Source organism: Gouania willdenowi, chromosome 19 (genome assembly GCF_900634775.1).
Source record: "Gouania willdenowi chromosome 19, fGouWil2.1, whole genome shotgun sequence".
Lineage (NCBI taxonomy): Eukaryota > Metazoa > Chordata > Actinopteri > Blenniiformes > Gobiesocidae > Gouania > Gouania willdenowi.
In genome coordinates, this window is record NC_041062.1 from 14,715,630 (window position 1) to 14,727,063 (window position 11,434).

General features: G+C 39.7%; 1 protein-coding gene across 2 annotated transcripts in view; it reads left to right on the forward strand.

The window, feature by feature from the left end:
• Nucleotides 1-10,860, forward strand: part of LOC114481274 (supervillin-like) — a 66,580-nt gene extending 55,720 nt beyond the window's left edge. For both annotated transcript variants that reach the window (XM_028475959.1, XM_028475960.1), the window contains 12 exons: nucleotides 575-750; nucleotides 1,636-1,771; nucleotides 1,832-2,132; nucleotides 2,835-2,989; nucleotides 3,094-3,196; nucleotides 5,043-5,250; nucleotides 5,335-5,468; nucleotides 5,540-5,695; nucleotides 6,321-6,464; nucleotides 7,245-7,357; nucleotides 8,745-8,900; nucleotides 10,003-10,860. In XM_028475959.1, the coding sequence (XP_028331760.1) occupies nucleotides 575-750; nucleotides 1,636-1,771; nucleotides 1,832-2,132; nucleotides 2,835-2,989; nucleotides 3,094-3,196; nucleotides 5,043-5,250; nucleotides 5,335-5,468; nucleotides 5,540-5,695; nucleotides 6,321-6,464; nucleotides 7,245-7,357; nucleotides 8,745-8,900; nucleotides 10,003-10,089 (1,869 nt within the window). In that variant the 3' untranslated portion in view covers nucleotides 10,090-10,860. The remainder of the gene's footprint in view (nucleotides 1-574; nucleotides 751-1,635; nucleotides 1,772-1,831; nucleotides 2,133-2,834; nucleotides 2,990-3,093; nucleotides 3,197-5,042; nucleotides 5,251-5,334; nucleotides 5,469-5,539; nucleotides 5,696-6,320; nucleotides 6,465-7,244; nucleotides 7,358-8,744; nucleotides 8,901-10,002) is intronic.
• The last annotated feature ends 574 nt before the right edge of the window (nucleotides 10,861-11,434 follow it).

The following is an 11,434-nucleotide window of genomic DNA, read 5'->3' on the forward strand; positions in this document are numbered from 1 at the left end:
TACGCTTCTTAATCAGTGAAATTATAGATTTTAATATAGGTTTCTGGGTCTTTTTTGTGTATTTTTTTCCAAATGGTAAAATGTGGAAAAGCTCTAACATGGTTCCCCAGGTTTGCCTTAAATTATAATTGACAATTTGTATTGAATTTTCATGGCAATTACAATTACAAAGTAAATTATCTAAACTCAACTGCAATTCAATTACGATTACGACAGCAACCGATTTTTAAAACAACAATAACAATTAATATTACTCCATAATTGTAATTCATTTTCAATTACTCGATTACAATTATAATTAACCCCAACCCTGACACACACCGTAGTTATATATTTTCATATTCATATGAGCACACTGATTGTACATATTGTAAATACTTGTCGTGTGGTTGTTTTATTCTTATAATTTATATATTCTACATTGTCGAGTTTTTGTGTTTGTAAATGTTTCGGGCAGAGAGAAGCTGGATATATCAATTTTTAGATGTGTGCAAATGTAATGCAGTAGGTATTCATTCTCTAATTTTCCCCTCCTCCTCCTGCTCCTCCTGCTGCTGCTTTGACCCTGAACCAGGTGTTGGTGTTTGACTTTGGCAGTGAAGTCTACGTGTGGCACGGGAAAGACGTGCCTCTAGGTGACAGAAAAGTAGCCGTCAAGTTGGGCAAACAGCTCTTCAGCGGCAGCTACGACTACAGCAGCTGCAGGGTTAACCCTTTGGATGCCTCGTGCACCAATGCAGATGTTCCAATGTGAGTAGCAAACATATGAAGTCCAGTTTCATGCAGCTATAGACACCTCCTTCCAACCTGAGATTATGTTTACAATGTGAGTTTGTTAAACCTTTTTAAACTAAACACACTAAAGCAGAGCGGCCCCTGAAGTAAATGCACAAGATGAGTTAAAAACACATAGAAAAATATAGAAACATACACTAGACAACATAAATACATAAAATGACTCCAGAAACGCATAACAACAACAACAGCAACAACAACAAAAAACAACACAGAAAGACAGAAAGATTATAAGCTTACAAAACGACAACAAAAACACAAAAAACAAATACAAAACAATTTCAAAAACGCATAAAACAACAGTAAAAACACACAAGACAACAACAGAAAAATTACACAAAATCCACAAAATGGCTCATAACACACAAAATAACAAAATACTAACAAAATGAGAGGAAATGCGCTTAATGACTTCAAAAACACGTAAAACAACAGTAAAAACACACAAAACAACAACAGAAAGCGCAAAATGACGTAAAAAATCCACAAAATAAACACAAAACAATAAATTACACCAAAAACACATGAGATGACAACACAAACTTATTATTCTTCCCTGTATTAATGCTCAGATTGGTCATTATTATTCTAAATGCTGACATGAATGTTGATAATGTGGCCCTCGGATCAGAAAATCCCATTTTTGTGGCCCCTCTGTGATAAAAGTTGCCCATCAATGCACTAAAGTGTTGTAGCTGCTGCCACCTAGTGGCGTTTTCTTGTTGGTGCATCTGTTTTTTGAAATATGTTTATTAAGTTAAACAAATAAATTTAAGTTGATTAAATACAATTTCAGTTTGAAATGTTTGATTTTAATGTTGTCTTGTGTGTGACTTCCAGGCAGGGGGAGGCCCGTCCCAGCTGGGCCCTGTTCGGTCGTCTGTCAGAACACAACGAGACGTCTCTGTTCAGAGAGAAGTTTCTGGACTGGGCTGAAAGAAAGAAGGACGAGGCAGCACAGGCTGAGGAGATCATGGTAAACAGGAACACACTCTCGTGTTTGGAAACATGAACCTGAGTGTTTTTCTCCCCTCAGAGCCCGGTTCACACACCCGTCCGACTCTCGCTGGAGTCCGAGCTGCACCCATGCGACGCCCGAGCGATGCTGGACAACGAGCCACCGCTGGTGAAGACACTTCTGGAAGCGGTGGACGTTCACCGTGGTTACGGAGTGGTGAGGACGGAGGACGGGAGGCAGGCTGAGCTGGCCACGGTGGCAGTGGAAGCCTGGCACATCAGGGAGCACGGAGAGGAGGAAATGCCCAGAGAAAGTGTGGGTCAGCTGCACGAGGAAGACGCCTACATCATCCGCTGGAAGTACTCCATCACCACGCTGGGTGAGTCCCATGGAGAACAGGCTGCAGCTGCACCACAGTCACAACCTGCAGGAAACAACCACAGTGGTACTGACGGGGTCCATCTGTTATCACAAAAATGGGATTGTTTGATGCAAGGTTTAGAAAAATTACTAATCTTAGCATTAATACAAGACAGAACAAAGGGTTTGTGTGTAGTTTTGTTGTCGTTCTGTGTTTTTGTTGTCTTTTTTTATATTTTATTATGTTTTTGGAGTCATTTCTGTGTACTTTTGCTTTCTTTTTTATATTATTCGTGTCTTTTGTTGTCACTTTGTGTTATTTATGTATTTTTGTTGTCTTTTTGTAAATTTTATCATCATTTTTTCAATGTTTTTTGTTGTCATTTTTTTGTTTTTGGAGTCATTTCTTTGTACTTTTGCTTTCTATTTTTATATTATCCGTGTGTGTGGTCATTTTGTATATTTTTGCTATTTTATCTATTTTGTTCTATTGCCCTTTTATGTTTTTGTTGTAGTTTTTGATTTAGTATTTTTGTCGTTCTTTGGTGTATTTTGGAGGCTCCAAAAAATTAGTCCGAGGGCCACCAGTTGTCCATGTCTGATCAATAAGCTCAGAAAACTGTCAGAGAACAAAATGTTTTTATGGAGTGGTGTTCAAACACCTGCAGGGAGACCAGCGGGTGCTAATAAGAGTGTGTGTGTGTGTGTGTGTGTGTGTCAGTGGGGAAACGCCAGAAACCCGGTGAGCTGAGTGCTGGAGCTGCAGGCAGAGAGCGGACGGCTTGTTTTTTCTGGCAGGGCCGTCACTCCAGCGTCAGTGAGAAGGGGACCTCCGCCCTGATGACGGTGGAGCTGGGCAGCCACCGGGGGTCGCAGGTGAGTCCGTCTCGGAAACATATCAGATATTCCTCTTTAAAGTGTCAGTAGGAGCAGAACTGAGTGGGATGTAATTGTGTTTTTTCGTGTGCCTGCTGGTCCAGGTGCTGGTGAGCCAGGGAAAAGAGCCGCCATGTTTCCTGCAGCTCTTCCAAGGAGGATTGATCATCCATAAAGGCAGCAGGGAAAACAGCTCCAACAATACAGGTCAGGGATTAGTATCAACTAGGGATGGAACAATATCTTCATCTCACGGTTCGGTATAATCACAGAAGTAACCTCACGGTACGATAATTATTGCGATGTTGTTGGAAAGCTCACGGTTTTACAAGAAGGCACACAGTTAGCAGCAATGCTAACGATAACACCAATGATGACCATTGAGAAATCGTCTGTTCACTATTTTGACATTATTTATTGTCATACTTTTAGATGTATTACATTATAAACTGAATACTGCCTACTAACAGATACAGTGCAATAATTATAACTGAGTCAGGAACACTCTTAGTATCGAAACATCTATTAACAATAAATTAAATTATAATACTAAAAATTAAAAAAAAAATTTAATAAAACAGCCAAAGAAATCAAAGTAGTGGAAACTGCCTTATTCTGTGTTTAGATTAATTTTAGATTTTTCTCAAGAAAGATGAACAAGTCAACATTTAAGGTTAGGAGTAATCTCTGTGCATTTAAAGCCTGTGTCAAACTCAAGGTCCGGGGGCCAAATCCAGCCCTTGAGACCCTTGAGGAAGTAAAAAACGACAGAAAAAAAACATGATTTATTGTGTAAATTACCAAATAATTCAGCTGTAGATATCTCAGCTCGTCTAAAAACACTAATTTAATAAAACTTTAAGTACACCCCTGCCTTCTGCTGAGCTGTCTCTAGGAGGGAAATTTAAAAAAAAAAAAGCCTTGATTATGGGCGTTACTGCTGTAGCAGTAAGACACGCCCAGCGACTTTCAGTAACCGCCCCCACCCTTCCGTCCCCACACACACAGAATCGAAACCCATCACAACTGCTAGCTAACGAGCTAAACATGAGCGAGCCTGACAGTAAGGACACTTTTGCCAAAGAGAGGTCATTTGAGGTGTCAATCCAACCTACGCGCTACACTTCACAAGGAGGCGGGGTTTATAGGAGGGGCGGGGCAGTGATGACGCAGGAGTTTCAAGAGTTTACCGTTCAACCAATAGCAAATTTCAGTTCAACCCTTAGTGGCCAGTTTACCGGACAATTTACCGCTAAATACGCAGAATTAAAATACTTTTACTAAAATGTGAAGAGTGGGATTAGGATTAATAAACAGCACTACTTAATACCCAAATACACATATGCTCAGCTGAAAAAAGTTGGTTTGGTTTGTAGTTACTCTTTAAATTTCAAATTGTCCAAAGGGTTGCATTTTCCTGAAATTATTTCTCATAATTTCCCAAAATTAAATAAAAAATTTGTCACAAAATCAATGAAATTTAAAAAAACAAGAGAAAATCCTACAGGGACTGATATCTGTTGTTTATTGCTTGAATATTGTCGGCACCTTACACACTGTATGTATCATTTATACTTGCAAACTTGAGGAACGTATTGTTGAAATTGCTTGTTTTTTCCTGCCTAAAATCTGTGGCCCTCGTTGTCAACAACAGAAAAGCTCCTTAACTGCAGCGTCTCTTGTTATTCTTGAGCCCTTGAGCTGGTCTGTGGGAGCTTGGTTGTAAATGCTTCCTTTTGAGTCTCGTTGGACCACACTGGATTGTTTGTTTGACACAATCCTTAAACCTTTTGGGATGCTGGGTTGTTACGTGGCTTCCCGTACGGTACACTTACAGCATTGGTATATTGTCCACCTTTCCTCCTTTATGGTTTCTTGATGCGGTGAAACCAAAATGTTTCCACACCTGCATCATGTTTTATACTGTGAGATCGCCACGACTATAGCGAGGCACTTGTACTACAGCGGGATATCGTGATGTCGTCAATACCGTGACATTCCTAGTATTGACTCTAACACTGTTATAAATGGAAACTATTTGTTCTTTTCCCAGGGCTGTGGAGGCTGTTCTGTGTCCGTGGCGAGGTAGAGGTGGAGGCCTCTCTGGTGGAGGTGGACTGTAGGCGTGCCAGCCTGCGCTCTCGCGCCAGCCTCGTGCTCCTCAACGCCCAGAGCGAGCAGGTGTACCTTTGGCATGGGTGTAAAGCGCACGCAGGTGCCAAGCTGGTGGCTAAAAGAGCCGTGGACAGATTAACGCAGAGGTAGGGCACAGCTGGAAGGATGGGTTCATGGGATGTGCTTAATGAACATGTGGGTAGTAGTGCTTCTCTGTGTGTGTGTTGAAGGTGTCCCTCAGAGTTGGGTCTGAGCAGCAGCAGCAGGGTACGGGTTGTAGAGGTGGAGGAAGGATCTGAACCGACAGAGTTTGTGAAAACCCTGGGTTCACAGGACAAGAAGGCGTACGACTGCATGCTGACGGGTACGAGCCCACACTGCCTAGCACCGAGAACTGACCACCGAGAGGGTTTGTAACCAGCTGTGATTGTTCAGATCCAGGCAAATACAACTTCACACCACGGCTCTTCAGGCTCAGTGCCAGCTCAGGAGTGTTTGAATGGGAGGAGAGACTTTACCCAGCAAGGGTGGAAGAGGGAGTCATGGCCATGCCTTTCCTACAGGAGAACCTCTACTCTGCTCATCAGCCAGGTACTGCTACATCATGTTCTGAAGCATTATTAGCATCACAGGACAAGAAATACAACTGCCTATGAAAATAATTCTAATTTTAGACGATATTGGAAGATTTTAAAACCATTCAGAAATTTCTACTGGTCATTAGTAACCATCAGCACCCTTTCTGACTTTACCCTTAGTGATTCTGATTATAGAATAAATCAGTGGTTCTTTAAATTTTTTGGCTCAAGTACCACCTTTGTGTGACTAGAACATTTTGCTCAGGATTCCGTGAAACGAGAAACAGGCAGAGTTTCACAGACACATTAAAGTTAAGCGGGCACTGGTGGCTCCGTATTGTTGCGTAGTTGTTTTAGATGGTGTTTAGTGCAGTTTAAACGGTGTTTAGTGCAGTTTAAACTGTTTAGTGCAGTTTAGATGGTGTTTAGTGCCGTTTAGACAGTGAGTAGCAGTGTTTAGACGGTGTTTAGTGCAGAAAAAAAATGTTCCTTGCCTCATGGTGACGGCGTTTCCTCCACATTCTGTCAATGTTTGCAGTTTTCATTGGTCGATTTCGTTAATGTTGATTTTATAGGGCCCTATCAAGCATGTCTGTTTATAATCAATAGGAAACAATGAATGTTTTTTTTCTCGGCAGCTCTGTTTCTGCTGGACAACCGTATGGAGGTGTACCTGTGGCAGGGTCGGCAGCCGGAGGACGATCAGAGCACTGGATCTGCAAAGATGCGCTGGGACAGCGAGCGCAAGTGTGCCATGGAGACTGTGCTGCAGTACTGCAAAGGTCAGAGGTCAATAATAGACGGCTTCATTTTAGGCTTTTGCCTTCATGCTTGTAAAAAACAAAACAAAGAACTGAAAATGACGTTATCTCTGTTTAATATTCTCTAAACCAGGGGTTCTCAACTAGTCTAACCCTGGGACCCACATTTTTCCACGGCCATTAAATCGCTACCCACTTTTTTTGAGAATTCAACCAACAAAATTTAGTTAATCAAAAATAGCTGTTGAAAACACACACATATATATATAATCTTTTTTTAAACATAAAACTGTATATTTTCCTGTGTAACATGCTTTTCACAGCTTGCCTATCAAAAGAAAAGTTTTGTCCGTTCAAAATAAAAGACAGTGTTTATTTATTTTTGACCAGCTGTCTGCGACCCACTTTTGGCTCCCGACCCACCCGTTGAGAATCGCTGCTCGAAACATTTACAATATTACAAAGCTTCAACTTGTTATTAAGGAATATGTTGTGATTCATAGTTTGAGTCAATCAAAGCATACAGGGGAGGATTAAGAAAAAAATTAAGTGCTGACTCAGCGTTGGCCTGATCAATGAGATGAAAGGACATCAGAGGATATTAGAGGATCAAAGGAGGGTCTTTGTTTACATCATTAAATCTTTCCTCTGGCAGAGCTTCATCACTTTGACACTGTTTACTTGTCAACTTTTAATCAAGCACAGATGAACTGAGCCTCTCTTAATGACTGTGCGCGTGTGCGTGCGTGCACTGATGCTTCTCTTGCATCTTTCTGCAATATTTCCTCTTCTGATTCACAGAGAAGAACCCTCGCCGCCCCCCTCTGGCCTACCTGGTTGTAGCAGGCTGTGAACCACTGACCTTTACCAACATCTTCCCGTACTGGGAGAAGGAAACCAGTGTCACTACCAAGGTGGGACATGGCTCCTACAAACTGTGTGTGTTTCTGGCAGTCCCATTTTAGTCATTTAGTTTTAGTTGAAATTTTAATTTTTCTTTTTTAGTCTCAGTCTTTTCAAGTAATTTGACAGTTTTGTTTAACGGAAATAGATTTTGCAAAAATTATTTTTTATCATGGTAGTAAAAAAAAAAAAAACAAAGGCTGGATTAAGGTAAAGCAGGGTGACCCTACGTCCAGTTTTACTCAGGCTTATCCTCTTTTACAAATTAATGAAATTTCCCGGGTTTCCCAGGGACCCTGAACGCATCTCGGGGGAAACACGTTAATTTAAAAGACTGTAACAGGCCTCATATTTGCTCTCTCTGAGAAATTCCACCAGTTTCTGAAAGCTAAGGAAATGCTCTTTATAGCTAATATGGTTCATTACGGTCATTTTACTCACACGTGACAGAATTGTTAAAGAGGGAAAGGGAAAGAGGACTAAAGACCGAGAGGAAACAGAGAGATTAAAAGAAACCAAATGTATATTTAATGATTATTTACTGTTCTGTAGGCCTTGAGGTTTTTTTTTTTTTATACAGTTTTAATGTCTAGGAGGAGATGTTTCTCATCGTTTCAATGATTGAGAGATTGAGATGCACAATAAAGTTGATTGACTTGAGTCACCACCACTTATTTCTGATTTTCTTTCTTTTTTATAAACAGAAATTATTTTTTTAAGCCTTATTGACAATAACAACTTATTTATTTAATATATTTTATTGCTGTCGTTACAATGTAGATTCAAGAAAACGTTGAGTACTTTGAGTAAGCCGAGGTCGACCTACATAAGTGTCCTCTTTTTTGGAAATCAAAATATGGTCACCCTACTTAAAGCCACATTTTAGTCTTTTTATTTAGTTTAGTTTTAGTTCATATGTAGTACATGCAAATCAGTTTAGTTTAATCTTTTAAAAGTCATTTGACAGTTTTGTTAACCTGTAATATGTTTGTTGTGGTGCTAAAAACTCTTGTGTTTCATCCTTCAAACTAAGAATGTGCTGTACTAGTCGTGTTTAATATAAAATGTTTAAGGCCTGTTAAAAAAAAGTTGTTTATTTGTGACGACTGACAACCTGCAAGAATAAAGCTCCAATCCTGAGTTTAAATTTGAGTTCAGATATTTCATTGGTAAAAAGGAAAACAGTCTGATGCAACACGTTTTTTACTCATTAGTTGATCATTAACATTGAATTTTTGTTGTTACTAATTCTTTAATTTACGTTCTCGTCAAAAGTTATGAAAGGCAATAAAGGGTCGTCGATGAAGAAAGTGACCAAATGAACCCCGGTTTTTGACACGTGTTTGTATCTGAATAAAGCCCAGACTGTGCTGACTGGTGATTGGTCCACTGTTGCAGACGGCGAGCTCCAAGAACAAAGTGGTTCTGGTGAAGGAGGCTCTGACCAGGCTCAGTAAACAGCAGTACTCCATACAGGAGCTGACCAGGAAACCTCTGCCTGAGGGCGTGGACCCGCTACGTCTGGAGGATTACCTGTCAGAGGAGGACTTCATGGTAGGACGGCAGCATAAAGCAGGAACGACCATGGTCGGGGTCAATTGTAATTGTAATCATGTAATTGATGATTAATTACAACTAGAATATTTGCATTTCATGAAGAAAATTCATGTGAGGATGCAGGTGCTGGCCCTTGTCGCACTGCATTAGCTTAGCACTAGTATTAGCTAGCATTACCTAGCATTGTATAGCATTAGCTTAGCATTAGCATTATATATCATTAGCATTAACCTAGAATTATTTAAACATTAGCTAGCTTTAGCATTAGCTAGCTTTAGCATTAGCTAGCTTTAGCATTAGCTAGCTTTAGCATTTGTTAGCTTTAGCATTAGCATTAACTAGCATAGCATTTATATTAGCTAGCATTACCTAGCATAGTATAGCATTAGCTTAGCATTAGCATTGTATATCTTTAGCATTAACCTAGAATTATTTAAACATTAGTTAGCTTTAACATTAGCTAGCTTTAGCAATAACTAGCTTTAACATTTGTTAGCTTTAGCATTAGCATTAACTAGCATGGCATTTGCATTAGCTAGCATTACCTAGCATAGTATTGCATTAGCTTAGCATTAGCATTGTATATCATTAGCATTAACCTAGAATTTTTTAAACATTAGCTAGCTTTAACATTGTCTAGCTTTAACATTAGCTAGCTTTAGCATTTGCTAGCCTTAGCATTAGCCTAGCATTATCATTAGCATTAACCTAACATTAGCACTAACCTAGCATTAGCATTCGTCTAGCTATAGCATTAGCTTAGCATTAGCATTTGCCTAGCATTAGCATTAACCTAGCATTAACACTAAACTAGCATTAGCCTACCATTAGCATTAACTAAACTGTTGAACCATATGGAATTCACAATTATTAAAATATGTTTCATACATTTCATAAAAAAAATTAATAAATAAATCTAGGGTTTACTGACACAAAAAAGGCTCATACACCCACAATTGACTTTCTGAGGATAAAAAAGAATCGTAATTAAACATGGGTTATTGAAAATGTAATTGTAACTGAAAAATGTAAGTGACCCCAACCCTGGGAAGGACACATAAATAGAGAGAAACACTGGTGTTATTCTGCTGTTTTTCAGACTCTTCTGGAGATGAATCGAGTTGAATTCAACGCTTTGCCAAACTGGAAACAAAAGAACCTGAAGAAAAGCAAAGGTCTGTTTTAACGTGCCCCACTTTATCTGACTTTTGCAGCTTTTCCCTATCATTGCTTTGCAAAAACACAGAATTCAAACGCAGAAAAAGGAAAGGCAAATGTACAGTTTTGTTATATTGTTCTGTTTTTATTAACTGTGCCATTGTTTTTTTTTTTTTTTAAACCTCCATGTTAATGAAATGTCGTAGCGAACCATGATGTGCAATCGTTAGTGTCGTCTTTGAAAGGAAAGGATGTCGTCCCTCTCATCTTATAAATATGTAACATACCAAAGTGTGTGTTTTTTCTCTTTCTTTTGTCTGGATCTGTGATTTTCATTCTTTTTGTAAAACATTTCACACACGTTCTGTGCGCTACGTGTGACGAAAGTCGGTATTTGGGAGCATTTAAAGGACGGGACCAACTAATCTTTGTGCTTTTGTGCAATAATCACTATGTGGCCAAACTGCGAGAGAATATCCGATTATGTAATCAATTCTCCTCAAATATTCCCACTGGGTTTTTTTTTGTTTTGTTTTCTACTGGTCACTTTTGGTACTGAAAACTTTCTGAAGAATAATGACTCTCTGTTTGTTTGGGACCAACGTGTTGTGCAACACTAAAAGTATTATATATATATAAATATATATATGTGTCTGTGTCCTGCCTGTGTTCCATCTATAAAAAAGCAGGTCCGTTTGTTTTATCTTCTTTGGCACATAACAATAAACGATGGTGGGAGGACTCATAGATACTAATGCTCAGTATTCCTTTTTAAATAAAACAAACATTTTAAATGAAACAAGGGTTCATTTTTCTTTATCTGTCGTTTGGTTTTGTGTGTCCCCAAAAGTACCGTAAATGCAAAAAAAAAAAATGACTGCAGTATTCCCGAGCTTCCACCTAACGTTTAGTCGTCAGCTTACCTTCCTCGGCTGCCGCTAGCTACCAGGCTAGTTGTCCCGACTACATCCAGCGTCTCTCCTTGGTTGGATCGCCCCCGCACCTGACAAATTTCTGCTGTGGCCTGCTCTCTTCAGTTTGATCTCCACATTCCTGGCTGTAGTCCTCTGCTCCATTCTAAGACCGTGTTCGCTCTTCATGCACCGGACATAATGCTCAAATACTCTGCCAAACAGCTCCTGGAGAGAAAGAGCTGCGCCTTTCCATCTCAGTCATCAAACAACTAGGACTCCTAAGAACATTCACAGAAGCTCCCGATGCAAGCTTATCTACTTCCAGCCGGCTCACTCCATTCCATCCATCTGGTCAGCTGTACGCTCCATCGTGCAACTGACGCATCATCAGAGTGCCACTGCTACGGGAGCTATCATCCCCAGAAATATTGCAAGATTTCGACAACCCAAGAATTCAGT